This window comes from Lepeophtheirus salmonis, chromosome 5 (genome assembly GCF_016086655.4).
Source record: "Lepeophtheirus salmonis chromosome 5, UVic_Lsal_1.4, whole genome shotgun sequence".
Classification (NCBI taxonomy): domain Eukaryota; kingdom Metazoa; phylum Arthropoda; class Copepoda; order Siphonostomatoida; family Caligidae; genus Lepeophtheirus; species Lepeophtheirus salmonis.
In genome coordinates, this window is record NC_052135.2 from 21,914,747 (window position 1) to 21,936,718 (window position 21,972).

At 32.8% G+C, this 21,972-nt stretch overlaps 4 protein-coding genes and 2 long non-coding RNA genes across 11 annotated transcripts in view; 2 read left to right on the top strand and 4 right to left on the bottom strand.

The window, feature by feature from the left end:
• LOC121117305 (uncharacterized) overlaps positions 1-8,428 on the top strand; it is a 107,902-nt gene extending 99,474 nt beyond the window's left edge. The window contains exons 13-17 of one of the 3 annotated variants that reach the window (XM_040711689.2): positions 1,586-2,083; positions 4,911-7,053; positions 7,120-7,246; positions 7,396-7,857; positions 7,921-8,428. In XM_040711689.2, coding sequence (XP_040567623.1) covers positions 1,586-2,083; positions 4,911-7,053; positions 7,120-7,246; positions 7,396-7,857 — 3,230 coding nt within the window. In that variant the 3' untranslated portion in view covers positions 7,921-8,428. Of the gene's footprint in view, positions 1-1,585; positions 2,084-4,910; positions 7,054-7,119; positions 7,247-7,395; positions 7,858-7,920 lie in introns of those variants that run through there. The other 2 variants (XM_040711688.2, XM_071888384.1) reach the window with 2 other exon arrangements.
• A 6-nt stretch (positions 8,429-8,434) lies between these two features.
• LOC121117306 (dnaJ homolog subfamily C member 11) lies at positions 8,435-12,037 on the bottom strand. Of its 4 annotated transcripts, XM_040711693.2 has the most exons (8): positions 11,870-11,978; positions 11,479-11,723; positions 10,772-11,035; positions 10,532-10,664; positions 9,947-10,466; positions 9,679-9,839; positions 9,026-9,468; positions 8,435-8,965 (listed from the first exon to the last, which is right to left on the bottom strand). In XM_040711693.2, the coding sequence occupies exons 3-8, from the start codon at positions 11,010-11,012 to the stop codon at positions 8,652-8,654; spliced, it is 1,812 nt and encodes a 603-aa protein (XP_040567627.1). In that variant the 5' UTR covers positions 11,013-11,035; positions 11,479-11,723; positions 11,870-11,978; the 3' UTR covers positions 8,435-8,651. The 4 variants fall into 4 exon arrangements, with proteins under 4 accessions (XP_040567627.1, XP_071744486.1, XP_040567626.1 ...); XM_071888385.1 differs by lacking the exon at positions 11,479-11,723 and having other exon boundaries at positions 11,870-12,037; XM_040711692.2 differs by lacking the exons at positions 11,479-11,723; positions 11,870-11,978 and adding an exon at positions 11,100-11,296.
• An 801-nt stretch (positions 12,038-12,838) lies between these two features.
• Positions 12,839-13,725, top strand: LOC121117072 (stromal cell-derived factor 2). The gene has a single exon (XM_040711371.2). It carries the CDS (start codon positions 12,973-12,975, stop codon positions 13,606-13,608), a length of 636 nt encoding a protein of 211 aa, XP_040567305.1. The 5' UTR covers positions 12,839-12,972; the 3' UTR covers positions 13,609-13,725.
• Positions 13,726-15,080: 1,355 nt separating this feature from the next.
• LOC121117071 (uncharacterized) lies at positions 15,081-16,429 on the bottom strand. Its single transcript, XM_040711370.2, has 3 exons — positions 16,206-16,429; positions 15,791-16,062; positions 15,081-15,715 (listed from the first exon to the last, which is right to left on the bottom strand). The coding sequence occupies exons 1-3, from the start codon at positions 16,239-16,241 to the stop codon at positions 15,229-15,231; spliced, it is 795 nt and encodes a 264-aa protein (XP_040567304.1). The 5' UTR covers positions 16,242-16,429; the 3' UTR covers positions 15,081-15,228.
• An 812-nt stretch (positions 16,430-17,241) lies between these two features.
• LOC121117074 (uncharacterized) lies at positions 17,242-19,099 on the bottom strand. The gene is made up of 2 exons (XR_005864039.2): positions 18,963-19,099; positions 17,242-18,818 (listed from the first exon to the last, which is right to left on the bottom strand). It is a non-coding gene; the product is annotated as an uncharacterized lncRNA (long non-coding RNA).
• A 386-nt stretch (positions 19,100-19,485) lies between these two features.
• Positions 19,486-21,960, bottom strand: LOC121117073 (uncharacterized). The gene is made up of 4 exons (XR_005864038.2): positions 21,665-21,960; positions 21,100-21,544; positions 20,913-21,043; positions 19,486-20,810 (listed from the first exon to the last, which is right to left on the bottom strand). It is a non-coding gene; the product is annotated as an uncharacterized lncRNA (long non-coding RNA).
• Between the last annotated feature and the right edge of the window lie 12 nt (positions 21,961-21,972).

Consider the following 21,972-nt stretch of genomic DNA (forward strand, 5'->3'; position numbering starts at 1 on the left):
TTTAAATAGAATATTATTCAAAAGAAATTATGAGAGCGAATTTGGTGTTTTTTTTAATTCTCATTAAGGGGTTAGAAAATCTTTATGCATATATCCTTCCGAAATTTTTTGATTATACATTCATATATAGATAGGGTTGTAAATCCTATACATTTTTTAGACAGCAAGTCTTTTTGTTGTTGGCAACCTGAGCAATCTTTTTTTTTTTTTTTTTTTCCAAAGCTGAATTTCCTTATTTTTCCATTCTTGTATAAAGTATTATCACGAGTGGGTGTACTCAAGAATGACGGAGAGTAACGCTGATTAGTCATCAGATAAGTCCTCACTGGATTCAAGGTAGAATTGAGGATCAAAAACGGAGTCATTCTTACATATAACCTTGCTTGATACGGAGTTGAATTTGTATTTATTTTCATCATCTCACAGGGGATAGATATAGTCTAAAAAAGTTTATTTCTCTAAATTTGACGAAGTATAATGTTTAGAGCGAGCTTGTGCACAACGTTTGAATTTGTAAATTTCAAAAATTTATGATAAACAATATTCTACAACAATAGCTCACATTTTGTCAAATAAAAAACCTTTGGAAAAGTTTTATAAAGTTTTCCACTAAAAAGATATTTTTTTTTTGCAAAAAAAGACAAATAAAATATTATTGTACCGCGTATACTACTCACTTACAAGTATTTGCTTTTTTACATACAACATAAATTCTAAATTGTTTTGAAAAAGGCTTTTCAGAGTGAAAAACTGGATATAACTATTGAATACGCCACCCCATATCCATCTACCTAACAAAGTATATTCCTTTTGAACGACTATATTTTATTTCTCTTAGTGAAATACCGCACAAGAAAATCAAAGGTAGTAATAACAAAAACTATGTTCTCCTCATATCTTTCATGTCTTTATTACGTGAAAGATGTGCTACTTGTAAATTGACGAGAAGAAGTCAATTCCAAATAAAAATATTAATTTTTTTGCCAAAGATCTTTTTGTTTTTTATTTTCATTTCGAAAAACTCTTTTCAAAAAAAGTTTCGATTTTATGTTATTTATTTTGATATTTTATTTGTCATATTTTACTAGAAATAATCCTTTTAGGAGAAAATTATGTAATATTTCTTGGAAGATTGGTAATTCATCTAAAATGGTTATTTTTAAAATTCTATCTATTTTCACTATTTTTTTTACCGTTCCAAATAAGAAAGGCTATTTTTTTTTTAGAAATTTTAAAACTTCAAAGGCTGAGCCTAATCTCTAAACATTGATCAATATGGTTCAAACTTTATATTTCTTTAATTTTTACCAAAAAAAACATTTTTGGACTATGTTCCCTCAAAATTTTGAAAAACAAATATTTTAAGAACCAGTCTAATGAACATATTTAAAGTGGTTCGGATTCAAAAGGAGTTTATTTAGAATAGAGAAGTAAAATGTATGGTACACTTAGCTCTAGCATAAGCAATATCATACCTTTCTTCAAATGAAGATGAAAAACAAATGTACTAATATCATTAAATAAAAATACTCAGTTGGATAAAATTAAATAGATATTAACTATTTCCCTCTTTGTCATTATTTAGGTCCTAGATGCGATCGACGTATGAAACATATTCCTTTTAAACCTATTACAAAGCGAATGTTGGAAGAACCCTTTTGGCTCGGACTCATCACTGTCGTCATAGTTCTTAACATCCTTGGCATTGGGTGGTTCATTAAAAAGCATTTGTCGGATAGGATAGAGCGTTTCCTCTTCTCGGATGAAATTGACTCAAAACGTTCACCTCTCGTCAAAAACATAGATGGATTCCCTGGATCAGGAGGTTCTCACTCTCATCCTTATGATTTGACTCCGCAAAATTCTAATAGTTCGGACTGGTTAGACGGTCCTTCTTGTTCCATGGAGGCGAGTCCAACTCTTGCAAATCCTTTAGGATGCTCCACTTCGGGTACATCTAAATCTATCTTTGGACGTTTGTCTGTGAGAAAAACATCAATTCTAAGTTTTTCTTCCAATACTTCGAGCCCGATTAATGGGGAAAAGAAACACTTCAGCAGTCAAGAAGAGATTTGCTGTAAAAGTAATTTAAATTATTATCCATTTAGGTGTAGCTGGATAATTATTTGTGGAGAAACCCGACTAATTTATCAAAGGGTTGCTACAGTGTACTGCGTACTGTATACAATATATATATTGTATAAAAGTTGTATTTGGTCTTTTATGTATAAAATAAATTCTGAAAAATTATGTATATGTGAGTAATGTAAATGTGGACATTTGAAATTTACAATGTGCCACATAATGCTTATCAATGACTAATTTTCATGAAAAAGGCAAAAAAATACATTATTAATATATCGACCATTCATGGCACAATATTCAATTATCCCAAGTACACTAATCTTTCATTTTAAATGATAAATCTCTTTTTTTTGGTTGAAAATTGTACAATTTCCTTATAAAAATTGCAACTTGTACACAAGATATATAAATTTATGGGAGTTCTTAAAGGACATTTTATATACATACATCGTATAAGACTTAATTAACTAAATTTAGTTAATCCATTCCTATTCCTTGATCCGAAATCATAAATCTTAATCAAGCAAAAACTTTTAAAAAAATATATGTACGTACATAAATCCAATAATCTTTAAATAGGTAGATTCAAATATAGATTTGAAAATTGTTTTAGAAGACAGGGATATGCCAGTCAGGGTAATAACTAATTGTAATTAATATATCAATTGTGAGAATTGAGAAAGCTAATGGATATTGTATGTTAAATAATTTAGAGTTTTGGTCCAAAAATCCTTAGTTGATCTGAGACCATTATGAATTTTAGTGGACGGAACTAATTCGTTTCTTTAAACCAAGGTAACACTAGAACATGAAGACTACTACGTTCATTTCAGTTTCTTTTATTTTAAAATACTGACGGGAAATATTTAAGATACCACTGCCCATACTACTAAATAGTACAGTCTTAAGGCTGAAGTGTGTATGACATGGTTTGAGATTCGGCCCCAGTTTCACTGTCAAAAGTGTGAAAAAAATATGTAGGTTAGACCATTCACATTGTTAATTGTTTAATAAGTCTTTTATAATGTAAAACGCCTGTAGATTATGATTTTTTAAAGTTTCAATCCTGTATTTTGTGTTGTTTAGCCAAGAAATTTGAATTTGTGACCAATTTCCCCCAAAAATGACCATTTTTACGTCACAAAAATTTTGAAATCACAATTTTGTAGACCTATAGAATCTACAATGTAAATTAAAATAACCTTTATTTATATTCAAATGATAAATATTGGCCAGGACTTTAAAATAAGTATGTTTGTTTAGTTGTTTCTTCCATAACTTTTGTGCAATGGCCGTTTAAAAAATATGTATCAAGTGACAAACGGAATCGAAAATTCACCCCTTTTTGATCAATTCCTGGCTTTAGGTAGCCATATCTACTGATAGGAAAGGACTACATGATTGATTTAAATACCATTTTATTTTAAATTTAATGAGCTTTAAATTGATACTTAATTTATATTATTTCTTGTACCAGAACATTAAAAAAATAAAAATATTATGCCTACTCCCTAATTTTATTAACGTGTGATAAAAATACCATCCGTCATTAAAATGAATAGTACATAAAAACGTTCGGAGCTATATACTTCAAAATTTGATCGTTTGTACCTGAAACAGTATATTTTAGGATGATGCGTTTAATTTTCTCCTACAAGCTGTAACATTTCAGATTTTTTTTTTGTACGATTTACGCATTTAAAATTTTATGCGAAATTTTGCGATACGAGAGGTCACATCAAAAATACAGAATGAGTGATATTCTTGAAAAGTTAATCGATTATGTCCAGGATATACTTCTCTATGAAAATGATGCCCAATTTGAGTCAAACTTCTTAATACTTCTGAAAAAAAAAAATTACGAAGTAAGAGAATCTCAATTTTTGAGTAAAATATCCATATTTCGGAATGCGTGATATTGCGCAATCATATGACCAGCAGCTACTTCATATTTACTAAATCAAGGTCCGATTTGTCACAAAACAACTACAGGTTCTCAGAACTACAGGTATTTGACTAATTCACTCACATGTAGAACTTGAAAATGCTGAAGAGATATTTTTATTTCCGTCAGACTAGACATACCTTTACAAAAATGAGTATATCTAAAAAAAACATTGTATATTTTGTATGGTTTGTATATTTTTGACTTTAAATTTGAAGTCTACATAAAATTTTGGTTTAGAAAACATGTATTACTTATTAGAATTCGATACATGATATTTCCCCATTTTGGCAGTGAAACCGTGGTGGAATCTCAAACCATGTCAACACATAACAAGATTAAATTTTCTGATTTCTTAGCTTACAATTAATAAGAGTGTTCTTTCATTTAATTCATAAGACGTTCAATAAAATTGTCAGGATAAGTGAAAATTGATAATGACAACAGTTTAAGTGGCCTCCAATGTCCAGGTTTGGAAGGGGGAATCCTATACTTTTTGAGGAGATATTTCCCACCCCTTTTAGAGTTTAATTAATTACTAATTATCTATGATAGAGGGATTTGATAATAGATTTTTATTAAATTTGAATAAAAAAATGAGGTACAATTTGATCATTATCGTGTAATATGAAATTTAGATAATTGAAAAAAATTACTGCTACATATTTAGGAACTAATAATATATCCTTCAAAATATTATTAGTTAATTTTATTTTCTAATATTTTTTTATAAGTTAAAATAAAATTTACATTGGAAAGCTTTCATCAATATTAGATGATTTTAAGTTGTTTTACTTTTTGAGAATTTAAAAAATGATAAATTTATATTTCGTTCCCTTCTTTAGAATCAATAATCATTATTCACTATTGTATCTTTCAGGGTCACCTTCACCCCATTTGAAATTATCAAATGCCAGTACTGAAAGTGCTGAAGAGAAAAGACTCATACTCAAAAAATTAATGACTCCACAGTCGAGAGCAAACTCCGAAAATAGTTTTACTTCCCTCATGATAAAAGCAACTCGAAGTGCAGAAAACATAATTGAAAGAGCTAATTCTGTGAGTGGTCCATCCGGGTGTGGACATAATTCCCTTTATCAGTATTCAATGGATGGGTTCAGAAAGGATTCTGCGCTTAGTCTTCAAATCCCAGCGACTGTTTTTGGTGGACAAATAGCGAGTGGGTCTGGTATTACATCAGTAGCGAATAAAAAAGTAACATTTAGTACAGTAGTGGATCAAATGGCGTGTTCTCTATCAGGAAGCTCTTCTTTATCCGATATCAGTAGTTTAGACTTTGACATACGTCGACAAAGCTCACTAAGTAAATCGCGTAAATTGGTTCGTTCAAATAGAATTACAACTTCTAAACCTCCGACATTTTGTTCCACTAAAAAAACACGTTCCTTTCCATTGAGTTATGGGATAACAAGTGCCAGTGAGGACGTTCATGAGTCTTCGATTGAGAGTATTGATTCTTGTTCCCCTTCAACGCTATGTGCAGTTACAAAAGAAGGTGGTGTTCTTTCCATAAATAAAAAGCCAACCAATCATTTACTTAAAATATCAAGTGCAGATTCACTTATATCCATGATACGCTCTCTCACAGTAAATAGGAACGCTGTATCAACACCTTCAAGTCCTCAGCTCTCCAATGATGGAGGAGATTGGGGCAATGAAGAAACAACAAACAATGATACTAAAAACCCTAGTATCAGTTCGCACGGATCCTTGAAACTTCACAGAGATTCTGGATCATTACATCAAATCCAGGTTGAAGTAGTCAATCATCAACCCTCAGATAAAAAAGACAATTTGGTCAACTCAGCAGGGAATATAAGCGTAACAGCTTCTACCACATCTCCCTCAAATGCTGCACAATCAATAACTCTAGAGGTTCCAAATTTTCAATATGGACAATTGTTATCTCCTATAAAAGAACTACCAAGTCCTCTACCAACACCCATCCAAACCCCTATTCCGTCTCCTTTACCACATCACAGACCTGTTGTATCAAGTAGAAGAAATTCCTCCGCTGGCGGAGAAGGTATTCCTATGGGAATCAGAATGCCCAATTCAAATACTTATCGACGGTATTCCTCGACAGAAGAAGAAACAACTTTTATGATACCAGTAGTTCCTCCCATTGTAGTTACCTCTCATTTTGACGACAATGATGTAGAAGAGGAAGATTCAAAAGTATTATTGAATGATCAAAAAGAACTTTCAAATAATCCAGTCATTATTATGACCAGTGCAACTTCATCTCCTCCACGAATTTTGAAAGATGTTCATCCTGCCATCGTCATATCATCCCCTAATTCAAACTCAGAGGAAGAGATCGAAGAAGATATTCTAAACAAAAAAAGACCTCGAAAATTTGCTCGTCCTTTGATAAAGCAACAGGGAGTTGAATTTCCCTTTGATTCATCTCCTCGGTCCAGATCTCAAAGTATTGAAATAAAATCTGTGGAGAATGAAAACAAAAATTGGAACCAGGTGACCATTGGTTCTCCTCCGATAAAGAGGGCAGCTGAGAAATCTGGGTTTTTACCTCTAGATTTATTAGGTAAAACGCCAATAATAACCATAACCCCATCAAATGAGCATGATGAAGAAAAAGTTACCAACAAAGCACCAACTATTCATCATCCACCCTCTTCTTCATATGGACTTAAAATTTTGAATCCATCACTCAACAATAATTACCTCAGTCCATACAGTCAGTTCTCTGACTATGGAAGTATACGCACAACCTCAGATTCCAATTTGAGTTCCAGTGGGTACTCTTCAATGGCGAGTCCAAGTCCAAGCCGAAGTGGTAGCTTAAATCCACTTTCTGAGAATGAAGAGCTTCATCATTATGGGCTAGGTCACCTCAAAAATATCGCTGTCAAGAGAGCAAACCAATTGTCTCTGAGAAAAGGAGTATCAGTGGATTCAGAATCTTCAGAAACACAGCCTTTGGAGGAAAATGATGGAGGAAAGACTTTACAACAATTTATAAGAGATCGTCGTATGAGGTAAACATATACTGTTTAGTAATTAGTGCTTAGTTATTTTGACACATGTTCACAATCTTGATACAGCTTCATAAGAACGGATTCCGAAACAACGGATGAAATGTTTTTATCAGAATCTCTTCATACTGAATTAACAAATCTTCCTCTTGATGAAAGCATCTCTTCGTTGAATATTAGCGATATTCCTAATACAGTGAGCATTAATAATTGTTAGATATATTAAAATTATATAATTAGAATAATATATATATAAATATTTTTTTTTTACTTATTAACTTATCGCAGTCACAGTAAATAATAATATTTTAATTAATAATGTACATAATTGTTATCAATCCTTAGATATTAGGAGGCAAGAAGGAAAATGTTGAGTCGGCTGAAAGACAATCTACAATACCAGAAATTGAAATTGAGCCCTCAACCCCAGTTTCATCTTTTCCCTCACTTCCAACATCCTTTGAGCACAAAATAGAAGATGATACAAAGAAAATAATGGATCATTCATCTTCACTGCAGAATATCTCGGCATTTTTTAAATCCAATAATTACTTTGGAACAAAGAAGGGACTCAATAGAAATTGCTCATCTACTGGATGCCTAAGTGATAATCATGAATCACATATTTCCAATGTATCTAAGTATAGACGATTGAAAAACGAAGTACCTCAAGTTTATAGCTTAGACTCTGGTAAATCCTCTTCTTCCAAACCACGAAGAAGATATCTGATTGGAGGACGCAGAGTGGTGAGTGAAGGTAAAATTGACCTTTCGAGTTCAGATGAAAGCATACAATCCAACAAGTAGGTGAATTATGGACATTTTTTAAGTTACTCAATATTTTTTTTAATTTATTCTCTTCTATTCTAGCTCAAGTCAAACGTGGGATGGTAGACTTGCTCCAGATTCCTTCCTCAGTTCCTCGGATGAAACTGATAGCTCCACTACAGACACAATTACAAATTCTTCTGTCAAGACATCTTCTTCATCTTCTCCATCAATAGCTAATAGTCCTCTTGAGTCAAAGTCATCTCTTCTTCCAGTTCCACGATCCAAGAAACAAAGAAATAAATTAAAAAAGAAGAAGAGGAAACATAATCGGACTATCAAGCATTCGTCTGTAGAGGAGAATTCCTTAATTGTGAGCTAAGGGTAATTCAAATAGAAGAAATTGAATAAGTTTACCTGTGTCAATTTCCTATTTCATGAGCGAAGTAAACATAAAATTGGATTATGTAATTACTTTTGTTAGTCGGTTGATTCATATACATAAATATTATATACTATTGAATATTCTTTAACTTTTCTAATAACAGATGAGATATATAATATGGCTATACATATTTCCATAAAAATATATTGTAGATATTATATTATATATCAATAGATTTAATTTTTCCTTTATTACAATAGGTACTTTTTTAAATAATAAATACAAATGAATAAGTACACAAAAACCCACTAAAAAAATATATAAGTCCCTGCTCGTTCTACAAATAATAACTCAGAATGTGAGGTAATTGACTGAATAACATAGTAGCGCTGTAGATCTGGAAAAAAAACACATCTCCATTCGTCACTAAGAAGTGTTGTATCAACCGTTACAATTTATGACTAGATAATGGAATTCTAAATGTCTCCAAGTCTGTACTTAAAACTTGATGAAGCACATTTTGATAACGATATCTTATAAGAAAATTAATTTTAGATGAGTATTCATTGAGATCATCTAGAACTAAAGGTCTAAAAAAACCAGGAATATTTGACTTTGAGCCTTCGTGGAATGTTATCTTAGATCCTTCTTCAATTAAACATTGAACAGGAAGTGTAACCTCCAATATGTCAGAATGAACTGAGGGAGCATCCAAATCTATCAGTAAGGAGTTTACCTCTTCTCGAATGCATTCATTATCACCTAACAATAGAAAAATAAATAAATATACATATTTCAAAACAAAACAAAAGTCCACCTTACCACTAACTAAATTTCCATATAAGGCACGCTCGATTATTAATCCACTTTTACTCTCCTCTTCGAACCGAATACGTTCATACCTATTCTGCATAAGTTCCATCACAGATACTGCTTCTTTTTTATCATCTTCATATCTGTCTTTTTTCTTTCGAAGTTCCTCTTCCTCCAATTTTTGTTTCTTTCGTTTCTCCATCGGATCCAAAATGAATTTTTTAACTGAGTACCAGGTTATTAAAGGAATTAAAGTACCATAAAGAATAGGTTGAATAATAATTTCATCCGATAAATGTATAGGAAAAGAATACGTTTGAGTAGATCGAACAAGTATGAGTCTTAAAGTAACTCCAGATGGATAACCAACAACCATGGTTGCTCCGACAGTATTGTATCTAGAGACCTTTCCTCGAACACCATACTCGGCGACAGCACCAAAGGAACCAATTCTAACAGGAATAAAAGAAAAACCTTTTAGTGTTTACTTTGAAGAACTTGCGTCCGTAAATATGTATGCATGGGTAGAATTTAAATTTAAATTAGATTTTCAATGATAACTTAGATTTTATTCTAAGCATCTGACAATGGAATTTCCAAATAATGCTATATTTTCTTAAATTAAAATGATCTATAAATATTTAGGATAATAATACACAAACCTTAGCATTAATTCAAGACGATGATGTTGATACATTCTGGTTGTACCAATTAGAAAAGAACAGTGATTCATACCCAAGGAAGCGTGAGCTCTGATTCGATAATCTTTTGTTGAATGTATAGTTTCGGCACTTACATCTCCGCCCTCGTAAATAAGTAGTTCCTACATTGATGAAACATTTAATATAATTCAGTGATAAAAAAAATATAAGATGACAAAAAAATGTCATTCATTACATATTCAAATCATTAAAAACATTGTTAACTCACATCATCTTCGCGTTCTAATTCGATTTTAGCGTTGTATGATAAGTATGCCACAGTCTTAGGGCCCAACATATTGATAAATTGAATTTTAAAATCTGGATTGAATCCTTTTTTATTGAAATTAAGGGCACTAGAAAAATTAAGGTAATGACGACCAAATATTCTTTTATTCCAGGATCCATCAAAAGACACACGTTGTTCTCCCATGGTGGTTCCTAGTCTAAAATGGTCACTTCCCTCATTATAGGTTCTGGTCCATGCAGCATTCACTGAGCCTAATCCAATTCCGCCACGTGCAGTTACATTCCCTCCAAAATTAACTCTGTCACGACTGGATAAATGAGACTGAATGGATTTAGATATAGACACTTCAGAGATTTGCAAACGAGGCCATATTTCAGAAATAACGGGATCATATTTTGAGGAGTACATATAACGTTCGAATAGGTCAGTTGCATTGACGTGGACATTGATCCTTGTGGACGGATTGGTCTGAGATAACATTGCTCTTGCCTCTTGACGTCTGTAAAATGGGATAATCATCGTATTGAAGCAGATTCATATACTTTACCATAAGAATAAAGTTACTTTAGAAAGAGTTCATGTTCTTCTCGAATGTCTCTGGGTGTTTTGGCTCTTTTGATGAGGGTCCAGTCTTGTTCAGCAAGACCTTTTTCCCCAATCGTGTCATAGATAGCCCGTTTATAAGGATCCGCTAAAACTATTAATATAAGGAAAAAAGAGAAGGAAAATGACGAACAATTATTCAATGACGGGAGAGTTGTAAACTATTTTAAGACTAGGTGTCTTACTTAATTGTTTACCTACCATGATAGGCCCTGCTCAGCTTGGCAAAGATCTTTTGTGCCTCCTCCTTCTTGGAGGGGTCTGTATGTTTATCTGGGTGATAGATGATACTGAACTTTTTGTATGCTCCACGAATTTCATCCAGACTGGCATCATGTCTTAAATGTAAGAGATTGTAATAATCGGACTCTTTCTTCCCATCGCTGTACTCAGTCAAACAATCCTCCTCAGAAAACTCCTCTCCCTCACTTTCCCAATCCATATCCCTTAACGCTTAGTCTTACTCTAGATATATATTTATTAATAATTAGAATATTAAATTTCAGTCCTATGCTTAGTGTTAACAAACTCTTCTTTGGAAATTGTAGTAAATAAATATCAAATATTGAAATATATTATTAAATAATTATAAAATAATCAGCTGCTTTCTTTGAAACCATGCAGCAGCTATCTCGCACCAAGAACTCAGAAATTGAGCTAGCTAAATTTAGCTAAGATCTTGACGTAACAATAATTACACATATTTTAGTTATTAGCAAATAGAATACATATTGTTTCCATTCAAAATTAAATAAAGAAACGATATATTTCTTTATGAAATGAAGACATTCATTCATTCAAGCAATATTTGTTCCATTTTGTTTTTAGTGTTAAATATCAATTAATAGCTAGTTAGTATGATGTATTCTACTCTAGCTAGAACAGCCAACTATATTTAATCCACATACCAAATGTTCTACCATGGACGTCTCGATAGCTCTAGACTAGATGTTGGTGGTTCTACTTATATCCAAGGTGACTATATAGATAATATCTAGAGTGAATATAATCTCATTCACTCAACTTTATGTAGGGAGAGGTGTATTTTTTCTGCTTGCTCATCCTGGGACATATAAAAATATTTTTATATGTCCAAGCTTCATCATACAGCATCAGAGAATATAGGTAAAGTCACATGCTTCAATGATCTCCTCTTCCGACAGAACAAAATTTGTCAAATGAAAATTAAAATATTTAAGAAAGTTTTACTGGGGTTTTAAAAGACATTGCATTTAGCATTTATATAAATTTCTATTAAAAAAAAGTTAGTAAAAATTGAATTTGTATACAAAATTTTACCTGGAAGATATAATTTTGACTACAAATTCCTTTATTTTGGGAGTTTTAGTAGTGTTGTGTCAGTCCTGGTTCTTATGACTGACAGTCCTTCAAACTATTCTCATAGGGCTGATAATAAATTGGACTGAACTAAACCGGACCAAGACTGAACTTGGCTGACACAACACTAGGTTTAGGGGTCATCTTTTTGATAATGATGTACAATGTGACGTAATGAAATAGAAGTAAAACAGTCAAATTATTTCAATAAGAATGTATGAAAAGAAACTTTTGACTTTGTTATTCGAAGTTAATTATAATCAATGAATCATATCATGGTCGAGCTCAACTACAAATGCCATAATATACATTTATATCTTAATGTTGGAATCACCTACCTAGCTTAAGTACAAATTTCACTTTTTTCTAATATATCTGTTCAAAAGTAGAACAAAATAAATTTCCTCCTACATGAAGTTGAGTGAATGAGCTTTATTCTAGTCCAGATATTATTAGAACTCATTGGCTCGTAGCGGCTCTATAGACTGTCTATAAGTAACTCAAGCTAAAGGACTCTAACCTTAGCTTGAAGAGATATCAGGTCGTAGAGTTATATTTTTCCCACGCTAGATGTGGTTTTGTATGACACTCACTTATCATTATTATGTTATTTTCCCTTATGAGTTATGACGTATGCAACAAATTGAGTAAAAAGGGTAAATTCAGGGAGCTAGGTTGTTTAGTTAGTTATTCGGCCAGTAACTAATATTCAAGTATACTCGGCACCCCTAGTGGACAAAAAAAGTGTTGCTACGACCACAACTTTGTACAAATATGGATACGTCATCCTCGTTTCACCACTTTGTTTTAAGGCTTTATGTTACTCTAGCTTATGGGGGCAAGTAGCAGGTTTGCTGTTTGCTGCCTCTTTCCTGAAAGTTTCGTCATCAAAAGCTGGAATCCGCCAATCATAGCTCAACACTTGGTATTTAAATAAAATATAAAATAGTTGTCTGAGTAGTTGAAGCTTAGTCCATTAGTGTTAGAGAAAGAGTGGAAAAGTGAATCTTAGTTCTGCCCAATTTGGTTCCCATTGTAACTAATTGTCTGGATAGATTGTAAGAATGGTGCCTGCTCTGCTCCTCTTGCTCCTGGTGGGGGTGATCCAAGGCTCTCCTCCGCAGAGTGTGACCTGCGGCTCCACACTGAAATTACTGAACGTGCACCACAAGGTCCGCTTACACAGTCATGAAGTGAAATACGGTTCTGGGTCCGGGCAACAGAGTGTGACAGGCAATGATCACAAAGAGGACGTGAACTCCCATTGGGTGATCAAGGGTCCAACCAATAAATTGGTATGCCCTCGAGGGGAGGTGATAAAATGCGGGCAGGAGATTCGGCTGGAACATTTAGCCACAAAAAAGAATCTCCACTCGCATCACTTTTCCTCCCCCCTCTCCAACTCACAGGAGGTCTCTGCTTTCGGGGACGAAGGGGAAGGAGACACGGGAGACGTGTGGACTGTGGTTTGTGATGGTGAATATTGGAGTCGGGATGCGACGGTCATGTTCAAACATAGTGATACAAGTGCGCTTTTGGCTTCTTCTGGACAAACCTTTGGAAGGCCCATCTCGGGCCAAAAAGAAATTGTGGGTGTTATGATACCCGATGTGAGCTGTCGATGGAAGTCTGCAGAAGGATTATATATCCATCCCAATGACTTTAATCCAAAGAAACATGTTATTCGGGATGAGTTGTGATTTCCATTCTTTTCTTTAGATTCATTTCCTTATTATATCTCTTATTCGAAAATAAGTATTACTTATAATGTTTTTATACAATATTCAAATATATGTTTATGTTATTGCGTTACTCCAGTTCCCTTGGTCACAAAGTTTTTGTTTTCTCTTATTTAAATATTTCATTTATAGTAAAGTTAAAGTTTCAAGCAAAGTCAAGATGTGTGATCAATATAAAACAAATTTCTTACACCATATCATCTCTTCTTCATATTGAATTTTTTAAGTGTGTAATCAATGCCAGTAGGTGAACGAAGGGGAAAAAGTAAAGACAGAGTTTGTAAGAGCCCTCAATATTAAATAAATGTACTCTCAGCACAAAATCAAGCTAGAAGGATTTTTCTCAAAAATATTTGTTTTCTTCGGCAGATTATCGTCAATTTCTATCAACAAATTATTACGATTAATCCATAGAGAATGAAATACATGTATTTCTTTCTCTATGGATTAATCCTTTAGAGGCGTCAGAAATTGTACTTAAAGTAACCAAAATTGATATTCATAATAAAAGAATTTTTAATTGAAGGTCAATATCAGTATATTAGACAAATGAAGATTCTAGACTAATACTTAAATTCTAAGCTATCTTAATCATTCCACACACTTGAGTAGAGCCTATAATTTGCTCAAACATGTATATGAAATATTAGACTATGTATATACATATGAAATAAAAAATATATTGGGATTTTGTGTTATCTTGATTCCTTTTCAAGATTGTTGGTATGTTGGCGCATCACATGTATTGTATATTTATATAGTAAATTAATAAAAATTGATCCTCTCTTTGTGTAAATTTAAAATTATTAATCTCTCTCTTCTCTAGTATTAGTTTTAAATAAAGAAAATAATTTACTGTTGTGCATTCATCCCCTGAAATAGTTGGGAATATGTCCAGTTATAAAGTGTTAGTCCACTGTTTGTAAGGCAACATGCAAAATCAAGAAGAGATGAGTCTATATAATTAATAAAATAATTATTTATTCATCCCTATGTGAAATCATCTATGGAGAAAAATATTAATCAATATTTGATGTGAAAATTCTTCAATGTCTAGGATACGTTATTTCCCATAGCATAGCTTTAAGTTTGGGCTAGAACGTGATTTCAACATAGATACCCAGTTATTTATGCTTAAATATATAAAGTTAATTGATTAATATCTATTAGCCATATGAAATATGATACTTTGTTTCACATTCCACTTTCTCCATGCAGTAAAAAAGACTCCAAGGAGAAAGAAATCTGTCATAGGTACGTCTCCTAGATAAGTACTAAGGTAAATGATTGAATAATCCAAATTTTATGAGTTTTATGTTTTATGAAATATACTTGTTTTTTCAACACGTTTCTAAAGCAAAAAGCTCAAAATACCGAAATATATATTACAAACATTGCTAGAGTCCTCAGAAAGTTTATAAAATTGACATCAATAGAGTCCTTATTTTATATTAAATAATTAAGTTATACATACACAAAATATGCTAACAAGTATATAAAAACATATAATTAAATACTAATACATTTAAGGTGCAACATCAACTATCAATGTTAACTAAATTTAAATTAAATAATAATAAATTATGAAGCAGCAACACCAAAACGCATAGATCTCAATTTCTTTTTCTCATCAACGTCACTACTGCTGGGTGCCGCTCCAAAGCGTTCCGCTCGTTTTTTGAGTTTTTCATCATTGGCAGGGTCTAGTACACCCGTTGATATTTTTTTAACTGGGAATTCTGCCGTTACGACACCAAATCTCTCTTGTCGCTTTTTTATTCTCTCTGCATCTTCCATCTTTTTGATAGCGGAGGAGTTGACTTGCCCAAACCTTTCACTTCTTTGTTTTAATTTGTCCATATCCACTGGAGTGGAGGCTTCTTCAATCCCGAAGCGAGCAGCCCGGACTGATTTTTGGTCATCTGTTGATGAAGGAGTTTCAATTCCAAACCTTTCTTTCCGTGCATTGGACTTATCTTCATCATTCATTTTTGTATGATCCGTGGGGGAGGCTGAAGTGGACTCTTTCTGGCTGTCTTCTTCTTGAGTAGAAGTGACACCCAATTGGCTGCAAAGAAATGAGCAAGAAAGGGATTGTGTCATGTTGTAGGATTGTCTGGGTAAACGGGAAGGCTGGACTTACGTGGGAATGGTGATATCTCGATTGATGGCCACCTTCTTCTTGGGTGGCTCACTATTCAAAGTTTCTTCCTCCTCTTCGTCCAAGGCGCTCTTCTCATGTGTTTCATCTTCCTCTTTCAACAACTTGTCCGCTTCTTCATCCCCGAGAAACTCTTCTCCACCGCTCTTATTCCGAGAATCGTCCAGCAATAATCGCTCAATCAGTTCTTGTTTCTTTCCTTCCATTGAAAGTCCTCGCTTTTTCAGCTCTTTTTTCAAATCAGCGACTTTCATCTATAAAAATAGGCAGCAGAAACTAAAGCGTTAAACATTTATTTAACTTTGAAGCGTTTGCATCAAGATCAGAGGAAATAATAAATATCCAGCAAACACTTTTTCTAAATAGAAATTCATAGAAAATACGTGAGTACTCTTACCGAAGATATGTCCACTTCACCTTCAAACTCTGACATCCTATCAACGACTTAGGACTGGAACTAACGAGTATGGAATTCTAGAAAATATTCGGCACCGACAAAATTTACAAGCTAGTTTTGAGTTTATAGTAAAATTAATACTAACAATTATTATTCCTTTTTAATTCTTTCAAGTTGTAAGCCTTTCTCTCTTCCTCTCTTCCTCTCTCCCTCTTTCTGTCTCTGCACTCTCATGGAGCTTCCTTCTCTTTCTAGCTTAGCAGCTTGTAGCTAGCATTCTTTCTCCGCCCGGCCTCCTCCATGCCCTTTTTAAATAGCTAGCTAGCAAACTCGCATTTGTTTCAAACTAGAAATGTACGTATTCAAGGAATACACTCGATAATTATCAAAGACATCTTTTATTTCAGGAGTTTAATTGGTCACGCAACCTATTGAAAGTGCGTTCTGTTTTCTTTTTAGTTACATTCAATACATAGAAATTTATTTTTCCATTTTCAAATAAGAAGTGAAGTGAAGAAAATATTAGTCCGCTTACTTGATCATCAATTAATTATAATTAAATTTCATTAATCAGAATTGGAGACTCGGACACGGGTTGTAGTTATCTCTTATTAAATTGGGACTTCGAACTCCCGGACGACTCGATTTGGACTGGAAAAAAGAAACTTCAGATTTGAATAGGACTCAATATTAAAGACCTATTCTTGTCTAGATATCTTTGTGAGACATTTGTAAGAAAAAGACTTTGTAACATAAATTTAGCTTTGTAAGTCATACAGGTGTGTGCGTCTAAAACTGAACCCTCCTTGAAATTTTACGGCTTGAGGGCTTGACGAACGGTCAACTTCTCTTTTAAAAGAAGTTGTATTTATCATTAAAAGTAAATCGCTCAATATTAACAAAAATGTTGATGGCAAATTCTCCTACACGGAATAATTTTATGGATACAATAACAACTACTAGTTTAGCTGTTGAAATAATTGTTTAATTATAACTACGAAAACAATCGTATATAATATATAAAACAAGATCAAGATAGTGTCAATAGGGCTTCAGATTTATTATATTTGAATACATTACATGCTAGTCAGCTTTACAATATGATATTCTCAGCGAACTAACTTGACAAATTTTATTGACGTCAACAAATCCAAGACGATGCTTAACAAAGCTATTGAATTTGTCAATTTATTAGAAACGGGAGATTCCTATCATCCTTTGGGTTGAAGTGTGAAAAAAAAATCACATCATTTTGCTAATTATATTGCTCATGTTGGATTTAAATATTTTAATATATCTAGCAAAAATCTCATAAATGAGGCTAATAGTGGCCTACACTCTGGTTAAAAATAAAAAAAGGAATTCTCATGGTGCAAGTCTTAAAATAATAATACATTTTCATAATAATATAGGTGTAAATCAAAGAAAAGCAGGATGAAATATAAAGTTAGCTTTTAATTTTGAACGTCTGTATTAATGATTGTTATATTATCTGTATTAATGTCATTAAAGAGTATTTTTAAAATAAATAATAATTAAATATAAGAGCTGTTATGGTAAACATTGTTTAATAATTTTTATTAGTGTGAAGATACTAAATCTTCATGGGGGTAATATTCCAATATGGTGATAGCAATTAAGTTTTTTTTTTTTTTTTTTTAAGATGATTAAGACTAACTAAGTTGCACGTCTATAGAAGTTAAGAGGTCACTTACAATTTTTTATCACATAATCACTTAGGACTCAACAATTCACAAAATCTATTTACACAGATAGTAGCAAAATATAATATGTATTGCAGACAAAAGTATCGAGAAAAAAGGGTACATATTCATTTAGAGTCTTAGATTGACTTCTACTTTTTTCCAAAGGATCTCTGCATTATATACATCAAGGAAACTGAAGGATTCTTAACAATAAAATATTTTTCTCAGAATAAGAGACGAAAAAAAGTCGACCTTGGAAGGAACAGGATTCAAGAGTTTCAACGGAGGAGCTGTGGATGAGAAATGAAACTCATTGTTCCTCACTAGGTAATTCATTCGGGAACTATTTCTTATTGTGAAACTCCAGTTCTAAATAACTATTTATATGTAATATCAGAATAGAATATGCTTTGTAGATCAAAATATCGAGAAAAGAGAAGCACATTATATTTACGAGTCTAGAATTATCTTGCAATTATTTTCCAATGACAAAAGAGACTCAGTGGTAATAAAGAAGTATACGATGATTCCGTAGAGGATCTGGAGGAATTTATGTATAGGATAATGATTCACGAGAATCGAAGTCACTATCACAGACCATGAAATGAAGAGGCACTTGCACAAACAACGATCCTTCCATTAAAAAATACAAGATCCATCGACCGAGTGAAACACTTGTTCAAGGGATCTCACCTTAAGAGTCGATATCCCTTGAATAGAGTATCAGAAGACGTGTGAATAGATATTCATAGGAACGGTAAGGATGGATGGATGCAGATCCATATTTCCGATTGCTCCGGAGGAGGGATCCATCCAAATAACCATGAATTAAATGTCTTTCCACGCAGATCCATCTCCTCACTTCTCTCACCTCCGTCCTTCTGCTTTAAGTCCCCCTTGATATAGCCTGAGGGCAAAAATGTTACATAAATTCATCTAGCAAGCTAATATGACGATGAGTTCGAACTAGTTGTTCTATTTAATTAATCTGCATATTAGTCTCCATATAGTCCGAAAACGGACTATATGGAGACAGAAAAAATATACATACAAAACTGTCCCACATAGTTCGCTGTCGCCATTAAGTCCGGGAACCCTCCCTGCTACATATTATGAATTTGATTAAAGAACTCAAGGGAAAGAGCGGACAAACAAAAAATCTACAACAAAAATATAAAGGAAAGAAATAAGGTCACATCATCTACAGCTATTGCACCGACTGATATATATAGTTATTATTCTCTCATAATTTAAAATATTTATTTCTTATAAAATAGTTGTTAATACTTTTTTTTATAATCTTGATTAAGGAATTAATTTTTTTAATCCAATATAAAGTATACATATAAGTAAATGTGGCCAATTATCAAGAAATGTGTTGCACGATTTCATTCATACTTGCACTTTTGCTAGCCCGAACATTGTTCCTCATTCCTCTGTTCGTCTCTTTCGAGAAAGTTTTGCGAACATCTTAACGCAAACTTAGGAATATTTTCTAATAATTTTTGTCTTAATATTATAACAATCGGCTAGGGATATATTTATTATTTCTTTTTCAATTATATCTTGCAGGATTTTTGTTATATTTTTTAAATAATTAATTTTGTTAGTTTTAATAAAGCTGCGAAATCGCTTCTTGGCTGCAATGAATATACTTTCGAAGATTTCCTTGATACAACAGCATAAAAATTGGCCCGTATAATCTTTTAGATGAAGGAGTTTTGAATACGGGCCACTATCATTAGTGTCCAAAATAACAAAACTAAGACAATCCGAACAAACAAACTGACATTTCTTAATTTGGTTTAAAATTTAGCCTACAATATAATATAAAACATCAGTTTATTGTTCGAACAACATAGTATCTTCTTCTAGCTGATGAGTTAGTTCTTGAAGAAAAGATGCATTATCCACCAAGTCAGATTGATTTCTTCCTTCTTTTAAATCATCTAAAAAATCGATTAGATATTCGCCATCATCATATTGATAACTTGAAGATCCCCTTTCCTTCATGAACTGACTTAAAGCAATTATTCTAAGATTGTTTTGAGCCTCTAATGATGTTGGAGTTGGACTTTTGTACCTAGTAAGGCGGAATAAATTTTCCACGGCATCTTGAGTAAATATTCCAGTTAAAATGAATGAAAATCCTTCATCAAGGAGTTCCTTGTGCAACTGAAGAATGGAAGTTGTTGACAGAATGATACCAGTTTGCCATGGCTTCTAATAACCATTTTTTCCGACATGACATTGATGAATGACTTCGATTACCTTTTCTTAAGTCTGAATAGCTCCATTATATTTGTCAAGATTTTGATTACTTAAAGCCATCATTGGTGATGATCGAGAGGTCATGAGTTCGAATCAGATCAATAAATTCTGCCATTAATAAGATTGACCCATCATAATCCTGGATTGTCGAATATCTCAAACGGAATTGTTGCATGGGGAAAAAAAGTCCTTGCATTAGCAATATTCATTTTTAAAAAGTGGCTGGGGTCTTTCTGGACGACATCCTTTTCCCAGTACAGACCCATTAACTGAATCTGGAGTAAAGAAGTAACCAACAACTTGCTTCCATCTACTTGCAATTCTAGCGAGTATGATCACACGAATATGTGCCGCATATTTGCATGTGTGCTCTGGAAGAGTGACCTGGCCCATTAGATAGTCTAGCCGTTGATCATAGTCTTTAGACTTTTTGATGACCATTTAATCCATCGATAGTAAACAATTTTTGTCTTTTTAACGGAAGGTCGTTATTTTAAACGTCAAAACATCATTCAAAATACCGCTTTCAAATGAAATGCCTTCAGTTTTCCTGCGCAGTGTCCTCGGTGAGGGTACAGGAAATCCTTGATCAAGAAGAGATTCATACCCTGACGAACCATAAGCAAATCTATTAAGTGTAATAAACCATTACAAATTCATAAGAAAGGACATAGCTTCAAAATAAGGCATAAAAGAACTGTAAATTCATACATTCTATTGATTTGTTTACCATAATTTTAGTGGTTTTTTAACTGTTGGACTTGACCCATTGATCATAGAGTTATTTCCTTTCTTGGATGAACATCTTAATTGATCATCATTCAAGAACCCTTCAATATAGGTTTTGGAAAAAAACTGAGCCTAAAACAATAAATATGATAAAAGTTATATACTACTGTATCATTTACAGATACAACTTTTTCTATATCTTTTTACGCCTTTTTTTTAGTTGACCTAATTGATGCCTTGTTTCTGACAATTTTAACTTGAAGATGCTGTATTTTTGCAGATAAAGATTTATTTGCCGCTCCTAAATTGATACAATTAGAGCATGGTACGTCTGTTAAAACTTCAATCTCAGGGGCTCCTTGTATAAAAATGTCTGATGAGAATGGTTTTTGAGCTTCTTGATCTGGATAATCTTCCTTATTAGATGTCCCATGTGTTTCAACAAACGAATGTTCTAACATTAGAATTCTTTGCTCCCTTTGAAGTTCTTCTGCGTCTCTTTTTCGGTTAAACGGAAGCTTTCGTTTGTTTTTTATCTTAATAATGTTCAAATAAAGTAGGAATTGCATCATGTACCAAATGCCACCGTCCTTCTGAAGACTTCTGCAGAAACATTGATTCTTTAAACTGAACCTAAAGCGAATAATTTAAGTATAAATAATTACAATATGGAACCCAGTTCCATCATAATAAAACAACCCAATAATTTAATTTTCACATCCCTCACATAGTAAAAAATTTTGATTATATTACTTGAGAAACTCTTGAGTCTTGGTGGGAGTCCAATTCGCATGTTTGATGGCATTTATCCACAACTTCCTACGATTGATGTCTTTTGGAAAATTAAACATTTTCTTGGTCGATAAGCCAGGAAACTTTTAAGTCAAAGTTGATCTATTATTACAATACACTGCATTACACGTTACCATTATCAACAATATATTGTAATTAATAAGTATTGCCTAATTAAAACAAAAATATTTAAATTAAGCTCACAAAGTAGTTCATAATTTGAATTCAAAACCTTTAAAATTGCCCTGATGGCAGCTAACAATTTTAAG